General features: G+C 39.3%; 1 protein-coding gene across 4 annotated transcripts in view; it reads left to right on the forward strand.

Annotated features, from left to right (window-relative positions):
• Positions 1–1,433: 1,433 nt before the first annotated feature.
• The window catches only part of LOC137597021 (elastin-like), a 40,099-nt gene continuing 20,726 nt past the window's right edge, over positions 1,434–20,806 (forward strand). Inside the window, exons 1-6 of one of the 4 annotated variants that reach the window (XM_068317898.1) lie at positions 1,434–1,576; positions 1,977–2,122; positions 11,890–11,973; positions 12,580–12,627; positions 13,417–13,842; positions 13,969–13,995. In XM_068317898.1, coding sequence (XP_068173999.1) covers positions 2,047–2,122; positions 11,890–11,973; positions 12,580–12,627; positions 13,417–13,842; positions 13,969–13,995 — 661 coding nt within the window. In that variant the 5' untranslated portion in view covers positions 1,434–1,576; positions 1,977–2,046. Of the gene's footprint in view, positions 1,577–1,794; positions 2,123–11,889; positions 11,974–12,579; positions 12,628–13,416; positions 13,843–13,968; positions 13,996–20,806 lie in introns of those variants that run through there. The other 3 variants (XM_068317900.1, XM_068317901.1, XM_068317899.1) reach the window with 3 other exon arrangements.

Below are 20,806 nucleotides of genomic sequence, written 5' to 3' on the forward strand. Positions count from 1 at the left end.
CAAGCATGTGTCTGAGAGAGTAATGGCTTTGGCTGCAGGTCTTGCCAGTAAAAAGTACCTCGGCTCAAACTCTACTGCTTGAAATCCCAAAAATGTGTCCCAGGGTTGACCGAAAAGATCGACAATGACAGCCTTGTTGGTATATATTGTTGTTTCATAAGTAATAGGTAGACGTGTAAAACTAACCTCAATCCTCACACAGGAGACAGTGTGTCATGTTAGCAATAGATCTCCAGTGGAAATATATATATATATATATATATATATATATATATATATATATATATATATATATATATATATATATATATATATATATATATATATATATATATAGTATATATGTATACATATATATATATTTTTTTTATATATATTTAATTCTTAATATAATGAATATAATGGTATGTTGAAGCTTTTTGTAGCAGCTGCTTGTATACTGATGTTTTTATTCACACGTGTATTATGAGGCTTTTGTCAAAGTACTCATGCTGCCACAATTATTTACACTGAAAGACATTGATTTTTCGGTTTTCACGCAAGTAAAAACTGAATTGATAACTCCTTCAAGCGATATGTGGCTACACTTCAGTCTCTGTAACATGTTTATACAGCAGCTATAACCATTTACAAATGAATTCACAGAGTGACTTTAAATTTACAAAAGTTTGTTTATCTTTTGAGTGCCCCCTTTTAGAGTTTGCCACAAGAAGTTTCTCCATCCACGTTGTAGATCCGGCACAGGTTTTATTTTTGATGCTTTTCCTGATGCGACCCTCCCTGTTTATATGGGTTTAGGATCATAAACACAGGTAATAACTACTGCACAAAAGGAGGTCAGGTAACGCCAGGGAATGCTATCAGATAACAAAATTTGATTTCATTTAAAGGATGACACCGACCTTGTCTCCTCAGGAAGATTGTCCTCAGGGCCAAAACATCAGAAAATACACTGGAGTTGGAGTTTGGAAACAGGAAGACATAACTGAGGATGTCAAACTAAGCAAGGGTTCACACAGAGTTGAAATCTATTCAACGATCACATCATGAAAAGCCATAAAGGTGACCTATGAGATCAATCCAACAATTGTAACAGAAACAAGAGATTCATGGAACGATGCTTAAGTAGGTATCGTATCATTTCTGGCTTTGCTTTAAAAGTCTAGCAGCTCAGTTCTGCACAGTATGAAGGCTTTTGAAAGTTTTCTGGTTCAGACAAGCCCGTCAGTGATTATTATCCTGATGAACTGACTCGAAGGCTGCGCAGACTGGCAGGTGGATGGTTCTCCGTTCTCCGTCATCTCTGAGTAATGTTGAACGTTCTCTCATTTCTTTACAAGCACGCCTGTGACCGGACTGCCAGACACGGTGCGTTGCTATTTCCAACATATTCCCCTAGCCAATGAATCTGTAATGTCTTGTTCTGATACTTTGTGGAGACTTGCTGATAGTTGGTGTGTTCTTGACTCTCTGCCTCTCAGTTTTTTGGATCAGTTGCTTTAGAAAAACAGCAAAAAAAACTAATGTTGCTTGTGTTGAAAGACAACCAGCTGAAAGTCAGAGCCATGGAGAACAGGTAATTATCTGGACAGATGGTTTGTTCTTCCTCTGTCTCTTCTTTGACTCTTGTAGATAAGTATGTTCAGTATCCGTGCAAATGTTTGGCTGATAGTCCAATTCCTTCTGGATTCTGGGGGGTGAGTGTCCAGAGGTCTCTCTCTCTGTCTCCCTCTCTCCCTCTCTCCCTCTCTCTCTCTGTGTTTCTTTCCTCTGTCTCTCTCTTTCCTCACTGGCAACAGTGTCTAAACTGTTGGCAGGAGTCACTAGAATAAAAACAGCAACACCAGACATCGGGGAGGAAAAAAAAGGGTAGTGATCCATTGAACCAGAGCCTTTGCCCTCTTAATTACATCGAGTCCCGTATCTTTTCCTTTTTTTTTTTTCTCGGTCCTTTCTCCCACTCTTTAAAACTTCAGGCTTGCAGTTATTTGTTAGAAGAGAATAAAACCAGCTGATCGAGAGAGGGGTGGTGCATTTTGGAGCGAGATGGCTAACAGAAACATTCTGTCGCTCGTCTGTGGACTCTTCCTCTTAGCGGTGATTCAGCCCTCTCTTCAAGGAGGTAAGTGTGCACTGCAGGTGAGCTAAGCATCATCTTTTCTGCATCAATCACACACTTTATGTCTGTCCATCAGGTGATTCCACTAATTTTAGTTCAAGTCTAAAATCTAATATAAAAACTCGTCATCTTATGCAACGATGTTTTGGTACAAAAATTTAGATTAACTTTAAACCTAAGTTACAACTAAAAAAAGAAAGTACACATTTCCATATTTGATTTTGTAGCTTAGTAAAATAAAATGTCATGTTATAGAGTCATAAATTAAATATTGGTCATTCTTGCTCTACTTTCTGACTCCTCGAGCAAAAATTGATATTACTGATGAAGACGCTGTGATAAACATGAAGGTAGATATTCTATTTCCATCATCTGTTGTTGTCTATTTAAGATTAGCTCTGTCCAGAGTCATTTTTGTGTGATTTAATAATTTCTTAAATGATTTAATTAATAATTTTACAATAATATTGCACAGTCAATATATAATCAGTTTTCTATTTGTGCGATCCCCTATAAATAACTGATTTCTATGAATAATTTTCCAATTGCAACTGCAATTAAATTGCATGACATAGCAGTGTTTAACAATACATTGGATTTAAACTGCATTTTGCAAGATGTACATGCACAACGAGCACATATTAAGCTCCCAGCTTACCATAGGCTTTCATAATTGGAGACAATTTTGTGACAACAGCAGTCATCCAGCCTAATATAGCCAATAGAGACGCTTTGTTTACTTTTTGCAAGTATGTTTTGTTGCAGTGAGCAATGTTAGCACACATCCTTACTCTTCCTCACACCGTTCCGTTGTATCCATACACATATCTCTACAAACAGAGCATATGTTTACATGGTTGTAGACCTAATCCTGTAACATGTCATGAAGAGAATGTTCCAGATGTTCCCTTTTTTCACTCAGCAAAACCACCAAGTTTAAATCCAGCCCCAATGGACTCCCCAAGTTGAGCGTCAGTGTACTCAAGTGTCATCTTCTCTTGGAGTTGGAGAGCTTTTCTGTCCATAATCCATAAAATATGCTGATTTGAAGGGGGTTTAGCATCAGCTGCAGTTTATTTAGGCAGAGAGAGAAGTTGTGAACATGTCTCCCACCCCCCCTTTTCTCATTCAATCTGCGAGTTTGCTTTTCTCCCCTTCTCTGCATTGCTTTAATTTGAAACTTTGTGTTCTGGCTGAGATTCTCTGAGTTATTCAGCCCCAAACAGAAAAAAAAAAGTTCTGCATCTGGGGTAGTGTATGTTGGAGTCATATTTTTTTATTTTTGTATATATATTTACTTTAGTCAAATAAGTCAAATATCGCTGATGTTCCTTATTCCTGATATCCTTATACTTTATATGTGGGTAACCAAGTATCCCTTCAGGTACATGATACTCAGAATGTGAGATTCCGAAAATAAATTATTCACTAAACTCAATCCTCATTATCTCTGGGAGATATCTGAACACAGTTCTGTCTTAAATAAAATAAACACACAAATATTTATATATGTTATATATAATAAAAAAACAAGCACACCGACTTCAAAAATCATATTAAAATTCAGTTATTATACAAACGTGACCCTTGTTAACACCTGATCCATCCATTTAGCACCTCTGTGCAAACCAATTCATGTTCATTTGCATTACTGACAAAACGATTTGCCCCAAGCTAGAGCGCTCCCTCTCCCAGCAGCCGGGCTCCAGCTGTGCGCTCGCCACTTTACTCTGAAAAACAAAAAAAACCCACCATTTTTTGTGGAAGATAAAAATTCCCAACTCATAAATGATACAATTAATAGGAGTTGTGTGATGTTTCTCTGAGAAGTGCGCTTGTTGCCATTACGCGTCCAAACTATACCCCCCTGGAAAAAAAAAGATGGAGTGGAAGGGCCATTGGAATATTTTCCATTGACGAGTATAAATGAATTACAGTCAGAAAAGAAACATCTGGGAAAGAAATTTGTTAATAAATATGCTCCCTCTGTCATGTTACTGTATGACTTTGTGTTGGTATTTGTAGCATGTCGTCTTCCTTGTATGATGGATGAGACAGATTTTCTCTACATTCAACATACAGCATCTGTTGCATGGATCCAGCAAAGTGGATGTTATTCTTATGAGAATTAATTTGTGTTGACAAAGGCTCGGCTTCCTCTGTTTTCTATCGCCATCACTTGATGTCTTAATTAAACCCATGTCTCTACATTTGATTACAGTCTTTGAATTAATTCCCTCAACTTACAAACTTAATCAAGCTTTTTTTTCTTCCCTTCCCAAATAAAAGGAAAAGACAGTGGATCATGAGCCACAGATATGTTCATCATTATTTACTTTCGCAGTGTAAACCACCAAAGAGCATGTTGCCATGTTCCTTTTCTCCATTCCTTACCTTGAATTCTTACATTCCACCAGACGACCTCACTTGTAGACTTTTGCCAAAGTCATTAGTCGGCTTTTTACGATTGACACAGTTAATAGCACATTTCTGTCAAACGGAGGCCGGTGGGAGATGAAGAAGGAAAAATAGTTGCTCTGTTCTTTCATGGTCTCCAAAGAATTAAAATGGTTGCGTGATGTTTTCTTTAGTCCAGCCAGAACCCAGTTTACCTCATTTGGCACTGGCTGTGTCCAGCCGTGAGGCTTCAGAGGTATTTAATACATTAAACAATGGTACTTGTTGGGCTCGGTGCGAAGTTAAATAAAATCAGTGCAGACTGGATGGTAAACCCCAGCTGTCACAAGTAGCAGCAATGAATGTAGCATGATTCCCACCGTTGTAGGAGATCCCCAAAGTGATCATCTTGATTCCCAGAGCAGAGCGTGCTCCAACGGCGGTCCAACAAGAACATATAGGATTAAATGACAAAGACATCTCGGTGTTCAACAGTTTGAAACTGCATTTAAAGAAATAGGTCATTTAGTGGCATCTGAGAAACACACAGTGATGCTTTTCTTCTTCAGCTTCTTTAACATCTGACCCACTGAGGCGTCTTGATTTGTTGATGTTGAGCGGTTTGGTCTAATCTCCTACAAGGTGACCTCATTCAGTTCTCATTTGGGATGCAGCCTTTTGGTTACAAGCATCGACTGACCAAGGGTTCGCCGGTGGGAAAAGAACACTTACGCAATTGTGTCTCAATCTGGGAAATGTCTTGGGAATGTGTTAAAAGATTGGACAATTCCATCCACATTTTGCAGTTTTTACATCAAAGTATGTTATTGTCTCGCTGGAAAGTCACTTTCTGCATCAAATCTCTTTGTCAGAAGCAATTACATTTTGGCGAACTGGTTCTCGTATCACCATTTTTACTGTAACTCCCATTAAGAGTGTTGCAAGGATCATATTAGAATTTGGGGTGGATGTTTTTCTAACAGACACATAATTCAAAAAGACTGCTCTGCAAATGTCTAGGGTACAGTTCCTCAAGACTACACACATAAATCTTTTACTGTCGGCAATCTTGACTTTGTAAAGTTGATGGATTGTTTAATGCAAGGCAAATTCCTTCATGCATTTTTCCCAGCATACTTTACATTAAAAGAACACTCCTAAATATGCATGTACTCACTTCATATGATCCCTTATCACGGCGAGAAACATATCAGTTCATAATTTGTCTAGCTTTTTACCATTTGGCAGTGGATAAATGTCAGTCCGCACATCTTCCAATGAAATGTTTGGTCTGTAATCAACAGCGCCAAGTCTTCAACAAAGAAACACATTAAGACAGATGATTCATTCCAGCCACTCTGAAAGCCGTCCTCACCAGACTGTTAGCATGGGAGTGGATCTCAAGCGATCTGGAATGGCTGCTGTCAGAAATGCTTTCATGCTGGGCTGCCAGTACCTTCTGATATTCAATCTCTTGTAAAATAGCAAAAAACACGACATTAGTGAGTCTTTGAATACAAACATTATTTAGGTTTGCTCTAAGTAAAATCCTCTTGTCCCACGTTGAATGAGAATGTACAGGAACAGCATGTTCTTGCTTTTCTAGACCAACTGAAGACCATATTCAAAGAATACAGTTCATAAAATTACTGCGGACTGGAATGGACCCACAGAAATGATGGATTCATTATTTTCGTATTCAAGTTATTCATAGCCTCGATCTGTCATGTTCTTTTGTATAATTCAGACGAAAAGCAACCACATCAACCACCAACGTTGATTTGATTTCTTTTCTTTTTTTTCATTTTCATTTTCATTTTTCTGAACAAAAACTTTCTTTTTTCTTTATATTTCAATGGGTTGAACAGTTCCATGAATGTAACTACGTGATGTATACAAACAATGGTGAATCCCTTTATGGTGATCCTAATGTTGTACCTACAACTGCCTCTGGTACACTGTAAAAAAATGATCACGTAAATTATTTTACAGAAAGGAGTTGTAATGTCTATTTATTCCTTCAGCCCTTTGCCATCTTCAGAATTTTTTTTCGTCGTTTTTAACTCAAAAACGTCTCCATAAGAATTCAAAGCTCTTGTGACAATGGTTTACAGGGAAAGACTCATAAGATCACAACCAAACATTACCATCTGTTGTGTCTCTAATTGGTATTGTGCTGCAAAGTGTCACTAACAAGAGGCTGTGGGGTTCAAGAGAAGGAGGGGTTTTTCCTCTTAAATGTTTTTAACTTTTTAATGTGCCTTACATTGCTTCTCCGCCCTCCAACATGCTGTGGAAAATGTAAAGTAGAGCGGTGACCGATAGCAGGCCGGCTGTCATAAGTCTGATAACAGGAGGCGTAAGAATGCCAGGAACAGTGTTTTCCTCACTGTCTGCTGCTCTGAGTTGAAGTTTGAGAGCTTTTCATCGGAGAGAACCAATATTCTTCTTGGATGAATATGAGCAAATCAGACTGTTGTCAGTTTGTAAAAACATAGTTTTTGTTTTACTGATGGACAGAAACATCGGTGCAAATTTTCCACTGGACTTCCTATTCCATGTGTGCTATTGTAATCATGAGCAGTCTGTCCTTTTTTTTTTGTCAGGGAAAAACAATAAGTTACATTTGTGTTGCAGGTGAAAAGGGGCAAGAATACAAATGGGTTTTCACTCCTTCCATTTGTTTTTGTCTAAGCATCAACCAGTTCATGTCAATGTGTTCTTCTTTCTCTTTTTTACTTCCTGGTTGTCTTTTGTCTAGACAGGTTGTGTACCGTCATTTGCCCCTTGAGGGCAAATAAAGTTTTTTGAATTGAACTGAATTGAACTGAATTGAATTGAATTGAATTGAATTGAATTGAATTGAATTGAATTGAATTGAATTGAATTGAATTGAATCACCACTGTGCATTGGCGTTTCCCCCACCTCGCACCTAAGCTGGGATAGGCTCCAGCTCCCTGCATCCCGCTACGACGGTTGGTAGATGAATGAATGAATGAATGAATGAATGAATGAATGAATTGAATCATTAGCATTAGCATCTAACCCTAACCCTAACCCTTGGTTAGCATCAATCCTTTTGTTACCTTAAATATGTGTTTTTTTGTGAGGATGCCATAATTTTTTTCATACTTTCATTAACGCTGGAAGAACCCTGATTGTGGTCATACACTTTGAATTGCTACAGGAAGAATTTCATAAAATGTATTCATTTATAGAACTCTTTGACCAGAACATATGAATAAATTGAATGAGCAATCCTCACACAACAACACAAATTTTGCTGTCACTTCTGAGCCAGCTGTGTACCTTCAACTTTACTAACTTTGAAGTATTTTTGGTCCCGAGTTGTAGACGTATGGTTTCATGGACGCTAAATACAGATTTCGCATACAGGCTAAATAAAGAAAATAAAAGCACCTCTTGAAGACACCGCTGTGAGCGGAAATTTCTTTGGGTTCTTCTCACTATTTGGTTCAGAGATTTGCTTGTTTTGCAGTTACAGCACAGTGGCTTGAAAACGTCATGTTTATTTACAAGCTTGTTGTAAGTGAGTGGAATCTTACAATGGAATGTAAAACCCAAAAAAAATCTGTCACTGACTTTGGCATAATACCACAGCAAAATAATTCTGACTTAGAATTTCCCATCCACTCTTCCATTCAGCCATAACTTGTTCAGTGAAACACTCATGTCTCGACCCAAGCCAAAACACTGTAGCGCGTTGGACATATGATGAATATACGTTTCCACATAGACTGTAAATGACATGGAATGATTTTTCTCCTTTCCGTCTTTGGGCTATATCATTGTTTTTGATGATGTGGAAAATTTCGAATAAATTCATGTTCAATCTGAACACATCCCAAACCTTCCAGGCTGAAACTTAAAAAAATATACATGATACAAAACTAAACACACAGATCGCTGGATGCGGTCCTTTCCACTTGCTAGCTTGTGTCTGGTCCACTACGTCATCTTATCACAATTCAAATCAACAGAATTTGAGAAAACAAAACATTCACATACACATATGTTGTGTATAAAAACATGTTTTTTTCTCAGCCTCTGAGCTTTTTACACTCTGTCCTCTGTGTTATGTTAATATAAATTTGAGTCCTCTGGAAACAGATTTCTGTTGATCATGATGTCATTTCTTAGCATCGTGCCACTTTTTTCAGTTTTAGTGAAAATGTGAAGTTTTCATAGATTTTTGACTTCTGATGAAAATAATTTCTTGTTATGGAGGAGTGGATCATCTTTTTGACCTTAAATATAACCATCCAGATAATAAGTGGCATGATGTGATGATGAGACTCCTGGGTGATAACCCTTATGATGTAGTGCAATACATCATAAGGGTTAAAAAGCTGTCCAGCACGCATTATGTGAAACCCCTGAATATTCCTTATCTGCAGGTTACTAGTAAATTTTGGATCATTCGGTAACATTCCAATATTATAATAACATCTTATGATACAAAAATAAATTATAAGAAATCTAGCTACTAAAACTAGACGGGGGCAGCAACTTCTATGTCTAGAAGAAAATCTAGTAGAGTTGTACCACAAAAGATGGAGGATATTTGTGTAACGTATTCGAGGTGACCCGATCTAACGCTCAGAGAGTGCCAATAATTTCCCTACGGAGATCAATAAAGTTAATTTAAGTTAAGTAAAGTTTTCTAGTTTATACTCTGAAATAAAAATATTGGAAGGTTAGTGGCTCACCTCAGGATGCACCTTTCATATCTGGTTGACTTACTTCCTTTTTGCGAATGAATGGCTCCCCTCCTAGTATAATAACACCCAGTCAAATGTATTGTAAGTGTTGCTATTGGATGGTATTCAAGTCCAAATTGAAGCAATGATCATTTCAAATCACTGTCAGGAGTCCTTGAACATCATTAACCTCTAATTACACGTAGAGCAACTCTGTCCTCCTCAAACCGTAACTCAGGCATCCATTCAGTGCCTGGATTGGACAGACATTAACTTCTTATCTGTAATTTTGTGAGCTTTTGTTTTGTTAGGATCAGATCACTAATACTAGTCGATTCATGATCATCATTTTTTATTTTTTAAGTTCTTTCCTTTTTTCTTTTTTTTTTTATTCATCAACATCCATCATATCACAAACACTCACGGTTAACTCTCAACTGGATTCAACGGTGAAATAAATTCTGCCTCATCTAATCCCTAGTGTTCCACAAGTCAGTCATGTATTTTGCACACATTCCAGCACATTCCCATGATCTGGCTGAGTTCACCAGGAATGTAAGCCTGTGCTGCTGCTACTGATGATAATTAGGAAAATCAAGAGGAAATGGTCACATTTTTATCACATTGGTCACATCCCCTTGGCAGAGGGCAATATGTGCCATAATGGGGGGGGGGGGGGGGGCACGGTCCCAATGAACCTAATGCACTCTGTTAATTTGTGCAGTAGCATGGTGGGATTCTGGTGCAAACGCACACACTCCCTCTTCCCATACTTACAGTGGTGAGACAGGAAATCCTCCTTTTGTGAGATGAAGGAGCAGAAAGGAGAGCGATCATTGCAGTCGGTTGTGTGGCACCTGAGATTTCTCCATTGGTGCAAAAAGCACGGGCAGACTAACACGCACACTGGCGTATGTTCACAAACATATTGACTGAGACTTTTGACCATCAAATGCATAACAAATGCCACTAGACCTCCTCTTTATTTTAGCCTGATAAAATTTCAAGTTAACTTCATTCAGCTTTCAGTGCTGTAAGGCTCAAATCAAAAGAAAATGAGCTCAGCTTTACCATCACTCATTCCACAGATCATCTTAGTCATGATTGGCAAAAAGACATGGTTCCTCTGATGTGCCCCTTTTTTTTTTATTGATAGTCAGTTTGTGTCCAAAGCCACATCTACCACAATAACTGTTCCCATTTGCATCACCGCTGAATTAAACAAATTTGCCTTCATTGCACCACAACCCCTGCTGCTTTCTAGTTAGAGAAAACATTTTTTTTTCTCTTAAATAAAAACAGACAAATAAATCTAACTCCACAGTTTTCCAGTGCAGTTTTGAAGAATCCTTCTCAGCTCAGCTCCAACAACTGAGAGACATCAGGACTGCAGTGGAGACTTTGGTTATGTTCTAAAGATTTTACAAAATGTCCGTATATTTTTCCACTCAGCCATGCTGTATATTTTATATCTGAACAGTGACTTTATTCTGTGTGCACTCCTCTCTTTCCACCATTGATTATTACTGATTGGTCATTGTCTTAACCTCATGCAGACAAAACTCTGGATGTTACTGTGGGACAAGCCCGTTACATACTGAAAGTCATAGCTTTAGAATGAAAAAGAACAAACGCTCCTTCCGTTTTACAGAGTTTTATGCTGGTATATTTAATAAACTGCATCGATATATCATCGTAATGTGTCGCGAATTGTCGAGTAGATTTGACATTAAAATACCTTGTAATATACTGCCTCTAATGGCAAAGGTCACAGGACAGAACCCCAAAAAGACACCTTTCACAATATTCATTAATGAGCGATTGAACATATGTTTTAAATGAGTTGCCCCCCCACCCACCCCACCCCGCACATGCAAGACCCATTAAATGTCATTACTGTGGTTGTGTAGCTTCATCCTCTTCAGTGTTGTGTCTTAAATGATGTAAACCAGATGACTTCATTCAAATAACTAAGCAACCAACCAACTAATAACTACCTAACTAGCTAACATACATACAGACAGACATACATACATACAGACAGACAGACAGACAGACAGACAGACAGACAGACAGACAGACAGACAGACAGACAGACAGACAGACAGACAGACAGACAGACAGACAGACAGACAGACTCTGAGACTTTGGACCCAGCTCACCGGTCCCATTGGGTTTAGATGTTAGACATCCCAGAACAACTGTAGGATTTTCCCCTTTCCCCTTCTTTAATGTCTGTTGCTGTTCCTTGCACATGTCTGGGATCCACAATGACCATCCCAGGAATTAGTCTGGGCGGCAGCCAGGAATCAGGCCATAAAGGAGGCTGGGGGGGGGGTGATTGTTGCTTTCACTATGGCTCTGCAGCCAGCATGTTCATGTTTCTGCGTCCGCCCCATCACCGCTATGAACCAATAGCTGATGTGAATGCCAAGGACGTGTTTGAGTCTCGCTGCATGGGTCACAGATGATGAAAGTGTTTGAGAATGTTTATCAAATAAATGGCGTCACTGTTTGGAAATGCTGTCACAAGTGATGCAATTAAAAAACACCGATGGCTGAGAACTGGACACACTTTTAGCTTGAGTGTGTCGTGTGTTGGTGATGGAGGATGACTTCCTGTTTTTTCTTTTCTTTTTTGTGTGTTCCAGGTGTATACGTACCACCTGGTGGAGGGATCGGACCAGGTGGCACCAGGCCAGGAGGCCCTGGACAGGGAACAGGACTCTTTCCAGGTACCAAACAAAAGAAAAAACACGTCCGCAATCACTTTTATTGTTAACTGGAAGCACACAAAAAATTTTTTAAAAAAAATCTTCAAGTACAAACATTTCACTTTCCCTTTGTTTGTTGCTTCAGATGAAACCAATGTGTCAAATGGTGAACAAATTATCTGTAGTTCCTTCATGAGATGCTACACCACATTAAAAATTACTTCCATGAAGGCAAGTTTGTAAACAGTTCTCTATAAATACTGAATCCTGTCACATTATCTCTGATTTCAAAAGAATTTAAATGGAAATCATTTATTCCATGATCAAACTGTTTATTTCCTAATAAACAAATATACACAGATAATAAAACTGCTACATAAAAAGATTTGTCTCTACTGTTGTAAGTTCCATGTTTTTTTCCTTCATTTTGAAGTACTTGACTCCAATAAAAGCAGATTTTGAACCGTTCAATGTCCTGTGTTACGATAAAAAATTTAAATTACTACAAGTATACACCCCCTTGAATGTTAATATACAGTATATCTGTGTCAAATATCTGTCCATTCTCAAATCTCAGCATTTAAGCGTGTCAGAAGTCAGGGTTGTGTGTGATGTCTGTCTTACTAGGGGCTGCTGGAGGAGTCCCTCTGGGCTATAAACCAGCTAAAGCTGCGGGTGAGTTGATTATTTCCCCTCAAATATGTATTGCAGGTGGTAAAAACCACCTGCAATGGATAACAGGTGAAATGTTTGCTTTAATACACAGAAATGCTTCCATATATTGTTGGCTATCTAAAAAAAAAAAGAGAGAGAGAACAAGCTCTCTATTTGCAGCAATCATAATAAATATTAAATAGGTAATACTGCTCAGGGATGTTTTGGCTGTGCAGACAGTTTGTCATCACATTATCACATCATTTATTGTTTTTCTACATCAACATAAAGGTTAAATGAAAGGGACAAAAAAAAATACCAACAAGTACAAACATACAAGATAAATTCTGATTTCTTTAATTACAAAGCAGGAACACTGAATGCTTTATCCCAGTTTCTTTCTGTAAAGGTGAAAAATCTGATTGGATAAAAATTGTAAGCACAGAAGACTCCAGCTGAGTAGAGACAACGATAATGAATGCCTGGAACAAACTTTCAGAAATGTAAATCATATTAGTGAAAACACATATTAAATTATGAAATTATAATTTTCTCCTGGCCAGCAATGAAGGCTTTTCTGGCCCCCGTGACACACCACTGATTATGTCCAAGGGATGTTGCTGCACTTGTGGCCAATCAAGTCAGTCAATTGGAAGTAATTATGAGGTTTGGAAACTTGTGGCCTGTTACCCATTTCTCTAGTGGAGCCTCAGAGTTCATAATGAGATGACATCATCACATGAGCACCGCCAGCAGATGATAATAATAATAATGCATGTTTACAACACAGTGTGATCTGTCTGTCAACAGGCGGTTATGGAGGTGGAGGCTGGGGTGTAGGTCCCGGGGGTCTGGTGCCAGGAGGTGTTGGTCCTGGGGGTCTGGTGCCAGGAGGTGTTGGTCCTGGGGGTCTGGTACCAGGAGGTGTTGGTCCTGGGGGTCTGGTGCCAGGAGGTGTTGGTCCTGGGGGTCTGGTGCCAGGAGGTGTTCGGCCCGGGGGTCTGGTGCCAGGAGGTGTTGGTCCTGGGGGTCTGGTACCAGGAGGTGTCGGTCCGGGGGGTTTGGTGCCAGGAGGTGTTCGTCCTGGGGGTCTGGTGCCAGGCGGTGTTGGTCCTGGGGGTCTGGTACCAGGAGGTGTTGGTCCTGGGGGTCTGGTACCAGGAGGTGTTGGTCCTGGGGGTCTGGTACCAGGAGGTGTTGGTCCCGGTGGCACAGGCATTGGAGGAGTCGGAGCAGGTATGATGCAAGAATGGTTTAAGAAGAGTTGAAAATGTTGTTGTTAATTTCCAAATGCTTTCACAATGATAGAACAAAAGCAAAAACTGACAAATACGTTCTTTAAAACCTATTTTCTCTCTGCAGGAAAAGCTGGAAAAGGCCTTAAACCTGGTAAGTTGGAACATTTGATATATTTCATCAAAGATGGTAAAGTTAATTATTATAACTGCTCATAAAAAATAGTTTAAAAAATGTCATGTTAGATATATTCAAGTGAATGTCAGAAGCCTCTTTTTCCTCAGTCTTAGTTTAAATTATATGTATATTAACACTGAAGCGGACTCCTCTACATTACACACGTTTAAATGTCTTGAAAGGAAGGAAACTGATGTTGTTAAAAGCAGATATCGTCATTTGAAGCACAGAGTGAATTATGTTCAGAAGGACTGGGAAATCTAGATGCCCTCATAGAAGAAAAAACCAAAAAACAAACAGCTGAGCTTTTCTTATCAATCTGTTTTCATTTGGGTTGGTTCGTACCGGCCCGACCTGACTGGGGTGGGACCACATGGACATTTCTCCACTCCCTCTCCTGTACTGGAGAGTGATGATTGGCAGAGTGCAAATAGCCATCAACTGCAGTCAAACAATGGTGCCAGAGTACTGATTAATGTTATTGTAATGTTAGACGCATACAATATCTGGAAACCTGCGTGTTGAAATTCACCACAGCCCTTCTCTGCGATACAGCACTGTAAATATTTTCCTTTGCTGTATTACACTCTGAGCTGTTTTGGTGCTTTACTTGTGTTTAGCCATCGTTTAATTTCTGTAAGCATTGCTGATAGCATCTCAGCTCGCTCTGTGTGTAGAAAGATAAGGAAGCAGGCAATCGTCTTATAGCCCTGATAACACATGGAGCGGATTACCCAAGGGTCCCTCGAGTGCTGAGACCCCACCCTCCAGCAAGAGTTACAGGAGAGCCATTTAGTTCAGATGACCTAATATCGACTATTGGGTGGAAGTTGATTCTGAGTGGGATCAGAGGAGCTTTACTGTTGGAATGATGGTTCAGGCTCTTGTATGTATGAGTTCTCCTCCTCCCTCAGCAGTCACACAGAGCAGAAATTACATTAGACTGAAAACAGAAGGCCAAACAACGTTATAACCTGTTCATTATGTTTTGGAAAATTAGAAGCGGTCTTTTTCTGGTGGCTCCTTCCCATGTTCCATCCTAATCTCATATGAAAATAAAATAAACGGTGTAACGGCTAGAACCGTTGGGAAGGGGTTTCCTTGTTTTGTTTTTTTTAAAGAGACTTTTGAGTTCACTGAGGTGCCCTGATCTATTTCATGGGCTTGGCTGTTCAGTAGTCTCATTCTATCAAAAGAATGCTGCTGGAAACCAAGCACATTTTGAAAAATATGACATATTTGGAAAAAGCTACGCACATTGCAACATATATAAGCCATAAAATGGTGTTTTGCCAGAATACAGTGTGAACTATTGACTTATTCCATGACTGCTCATCAGTTGCAAATCATAGTCCTTGATCTCAGACTTTTAATATAACCACAGGACAACGCATGGTTAGGAAAAGTCAAATTAGGTCAACAAATGAGTAAAGTCACACAGCAGTTCAGCATATCAAAGATTTATTTTATGGCTTATGGTTCTCTCCGGGTTCTCCGGCTTCCTCCCACCTCCAGAAACATGTGCTTCAGGTGAATTCAGTGGCTCGGCGGTAGAGCGGCTCGTCCAATGTTTCAAAGATCGGCGGTTCGATTCCCGCTCCCGCCCAAAAAAGTAACACCCGCGGATGAGCTGACGGTGGGAGGTTTCAGCTCCCCTCCGGAGCACTGCCGAGGCGCCCTTGAGCAAGGCAGTTGCTCATTTGCGTACAGGCCCCCTTGTGTGTGTGTGTGTGTGTGTGTGTTCAGGGCCTGTACACACATATATATGCATGATTTGAACTAACTACAGTTTCCCTGCAGGGATTATAATCAGTATATAAAATTTAAAAAAATTTTAAAAATTAATCGGCCGTTCAAAATTTGCCGGTAGGAGTGAATGTGTGTGTGTGTGTGTGTGTGTGTGTGTGTGTGTGTGTTTGTATGTCTCTGCATAGCTCTGCGGTGCACTGGCGTCGCGTTCGGAGTTTGCCCCACCTCATGGCCTCAGTGAGCTGGGATAGGCTCCAGCTCCCTGTGACCCGCAATGAATGAATGAATGACATATGACTATTGTATTAGGCATGTGTTACCGACTCAAACTGTATCAGGGTTTTACTTTTTAAGAGGAACTGTTGGCTCTAACTTTACCAAAGACCTTGAAGGTCTACAGGGTTCCTCTCTGCCTCCTACTCATAAAGTAGACTTCTGTTACTAAAGAGGCGCAGTGCCCCTGCAGTAAGACACCAGTGCTAGACGCTGCTGCTAACCCGACGTGCACCTAGCACCTGGAAAGTGACGAACACAAAGAAGAGCAGCTGGCGATGTGCGTAGCGTGACTGTGGTGCATTGTTGTGTAGCTCCTGCAAGACATTGTAAATGTTCCGCTAAATGTGAAGCCTGTCAACATTTATCCTGACAAAGGACTGAAATCTGGAAGGAGGAAAAGCTCTCTCTCTATGAACAGCTGTTGGACATCCAATCCCGTGTAGCCTCAAGCAAAGGTGGATTCAATCGTCACGGTGTGATTGCAGAAATTTGGGTTTTGTGAGCTCGATTTTGTGAGCTCGCACTGTTTATGTTTCTTGTTTCACAAGAAACATAAACAGTGCTGTCTGTTTTGGGCTTTATTTTACCCCTGCAAAGGTCTGTTTTATGCTGAGGTTCGGTCTCGGCAGGGAATCCACAGCATAGGGTCGCGTCAAAGAACAGAGATTAGTTCTGACTCATGTAGTAATTTAAGGGTGGCTGATAATCTGCCTTCTATAGGACTTCCCTGGAGTTGGTATCAGCAGCTGAAGCAGTGACCCACAAATAGCCAATCCAGTCAGTGTCAAAGACGTTCTTTCACTGGGTTTGTTTGGGGTTTTTTTGCTTTCAGTTAGGGTTAGTGTTCCATTCAGCAGGAAACAAAACTGATCTTATTCACTGAACAGTTCTCAGAAAGATTAAAAAAAAAAACCAAACAGTTGGCAGATCAATGTCAGCTTTCAGTCAGTCCGACAGTAGTTTGACAAAGCTGACCCTCAACACTTGTACACGACCGTTCAGTCTCCTGGATCGCCCTCGGGACTCCACCCACCACCAGTCAGCCAAGACAAAATGCGAAACACTGCATATCAGAATAACTGAACAGACTAACAAACCACAGCCTACATCATGAGGAAAGTATTTATTACACTGCTGATCTGTTAGACTTCATTCTTAACTGGCAAATCAGTGTATTTAGCCTTTTTTTTATTTTTTTTTATTTAACAGTAATTAGTTTCACTTCACTTTCACTGAACACTGAGAAGAAATATTTCAAAAAAATGTTATCTGGTTCCCACAATTAAACATAAGAGAGTCTGATCTTATCTTATTTACACATAAGATAAAAACAGGCTTGTGAAATCGCCTATGTAATTCAATTTGATGGATAACTTTGGTCAATGCAGCAGCGTGTCCTGTGATCTATTTTAATTAGAACTTTGAAAATCGCGCGGTTTGACTTCTGTGATATAAAACAAGAGTAGTAGTTTCAGTAAAACATGCATGGATGCTCTGAGTGACGCCTCATTCTGGTGGCTGATGCCAGAAAATGTTGCACATGTGCAGTAAAAGTGCAATCTTTGAATCATTTCCTGCTACTTGAAATGTGCAAATCATCAAGAGTTCATTTGGTTCTTTACCTCCTTTAATTATCATCAGGGTCACTTTTTTGAAGCGGCACAAAGTTGGTTTGTCTGCCTCGTATCAGGAAGATTGAATCCAGGCAGATAATTGAAAAGATAAAATGGACAAGTGCATGACACAAAAAACAAACAGGGTGAAGCAGAACGGAGAAATAACTCACATTAACATTGTATACTGTGTATGTAATGCGTATGCACCAACACACATGCTGAGAGAAAGCAAATTGATAGATTGAGGTGAGGAAGATAGTGTTTAGGCACGGGGAAGATGAGTTTGGAGGAGATTTAGTCTGCTGAAGCACACATGTTTTTCATTAGCAGCACAGACAGAGCTCCTCTGGGCTGTCAGAGACTGGAAGCATCTACATGTGAATGTGCACGAGCGAGAATGTATTGAAAATATGTTTATGATATTTAAACAGCGGAAACTAAGTGAGCTCACGCGCACATGCAGACAGATACAGCTAAATACTGTGTATGTGTCCTAAAGTGGGTTTGGGGCATGCAGTATATAATCCAGATTACCAACAAACATATGCAGACACATGCCTTAGATGAACTTCTCCTTTCTCCACCAGAGCTATGAGAAAAATGGCCTTTAGGAGTATTGTCACTTATCTGTCCTGCTGCTCACCTCAATTTGCTCTCAGTGCAAAACATTAAATATCTTGGAATGCAAACTGCCTGAGGAGACTGTTTTTATATTACAGACAAATCACCCCCACCCTCAGCTCAGCTTGTTTGCTCACACTGGAAATGCCTTTAGCTTCCCAAATCATTTATCTCGGATAAAATCACCAGATGTTGTTAACTTCTTCAATAATTTTTTTTTTGCAAACTCATCTCAAGAATTAATCTGATACTGGTGTAAAGTAAGATAAGGTTTTATTAGTTCTTATTAATGGTTCATCAGTCATTTATGCCACGCGTTACAGATATTAGCTGAAGTATTTCCCACCCAAAATGAAATGATACTGATACCCTGACTCAATAACATTTCTTCAACCTTTCACCAGCATGTTCTGTGTCACGTTTGCATGGTTCCCATCAGTCTCATGTGTTTCCATGTGAACTGTTTTTGCAGAATCTCTTGGCATTCCCTCATATTGCAGGCAATATGGAGACTTATGTCACATATTTAAAGTATGACATGGAAAAATATTCATACTAAACTGAACTGTAATGTTGTCACGGTCGGAGAGCTCATAAATATATTCAAAACCTAAGATTTACATTTTTCAATTTCTTCTTGCCAGTTGTCTCATCAATTTGACCTTGAATAAGATAAAACACATTTTTGTATTCTCAATAAAAAATTTATTCCATTTTTCTAGCACAATTCTCCGAAATAGAACTAAGTGATCAATGTGACCTATAAAGCTACTGAAGTAAACTTGTTGAATTGTAGGTTCATTGTATAGATTCACTGCTGATGAGTCCTTAGACATTTGTGCCCGTTGTACTTTTATGGAAATCTTTGTTTCCCATTGAAGCTTTAACCACTTGTAAATTGTGATTTTTGATTCCTTAGTTTCTCAAAATGTATATAAATTCTAATTTGCTGGATTAAATGAGGATGAAAGGTTTGGAAAAAAACTTAATCTTTGGCACTTTAGGATTTATACCAATGTGCTGCAGCCAGTTTCACAATACCGTTATATACATTTAATTTATAATACGGTAAAAGGAAATTCCACTTTGAATGACACAAGTCATGTCTCTTACTTATGTTCTTGTAGAGGATCTTAAATGTTTGCTGTGAGGACATACTTCAGATGGTTGCACAGTGATTACAGGTTTTATATTGACAGGAGAACGTTTGAATCTGACACAGAACTGGATTTAAGATCAGCCTTTCAATATGCTTTTTTAAATTTTTTTATTTTTGATGACCTATCGAAAACGTATCTCCTTGTTTCAAACCTCCTTCGTGAAGTGGTAGTTAGATGCACATGTGGACCATCTGGGAAAAGAAACACTTTGCCAACTTTAAAAAACATGGTCATGTGCTGTAAAGTGTTTTTCTTACCCTTTGCATGATTTGCAAGTATTTCAGGAATTCTTCTTAAAAACTGTGCTCTCTGTGCAATCTTGTACTCTGAGTTTCTGCTTTGTCCGCATACAGTTCATAATCTGTAGGTGTGTGTGTGTGTGTGTGTGTGTGTGTGTGTGTGTGTGTGTGTGTGTGTGTGTGTGTGTGTGTGTGTGTGTGTGTGTGTGTGTGTGTGTGTGTGTGTATGTGTGTGCATGTGTGCACGCTTACGGCCGTGTGCAGGTTCCTAGCTAACATGGACACTGATAAGGGCAGTGGGACTGCTATGAGGACACATTCAAGGGCTCAACATTTGCAGAGAAAATTGGACATTCCTTTACGAGAGGAAGGGAAGACCTGCAGTGAAAGCATCTAACACACTGTAAAATAAAATGCAAAATTGCACTAGAGTTCACTGTCTGAACAGCATTCTGCTGTGTTAACATCAGAGATGCTGTGAACGCTAGTGCAGTCTGGTTTAGATCAATTCTTTCAACATTAATTCAAGAATGCCATTATCCATAGGAATGCACTGCACATTTTACCTCAAGCAGCAGAACATCGTATGAAGGTGAAAGATGTTGCTGCCATCATAGACTCCATTTTTTAAAATTAATTAATAAAGGGATGAGTAATAATTTCTTGTCAAATTCTAATTAAATTAATCAGAATTTGACAAGAGAAGTGCTGATTAATAATGTGGGGACCTTGTATCCTTGGATTAAATCTGAGTTTACGAAAAATGCTGACAAAGGATTTCACGTTTATATTTCAAGTGTTCGAAAAGACATATATGTTCTAATTCAAACTGCTGCAAATCCCCTAAGAACCAGAACCAAGAGGAGAGAGCACACCCTGTTTCCCCCAATAGATGCTCCCTTCCATCCATCATATTTGCGTGTGACTAAATGTGTGAATGCTGATCTCCTAATGTAGTGGCCTGCAAGAGTATGAATGCATGGATATGAATGGATGAATCCAGGCTTGTGTGGTAAAGACCTTTTAGAGGTTTTTTTTAAGACTAACAAAATGCAATATTACAAGGTACCTGACATCACCAGGGAGGATAGTGGTGACAGTGCATGTAATCCACATAACGTGTGAT

This window comes from Antennarius striatus, chromosome 6, assembly GCF_040054535.1.
Source record: "Antennarius striatus isolate MH-2024 chromosome 6, ASM4005453v1, whole genome shotgun sequence".
Lineage (NCBI taxonomy): Eukaryota > Metazoa > Chordata > Actinopteri > Lophiiformes > Antennariidae > Antennarius > Antennarius striatus.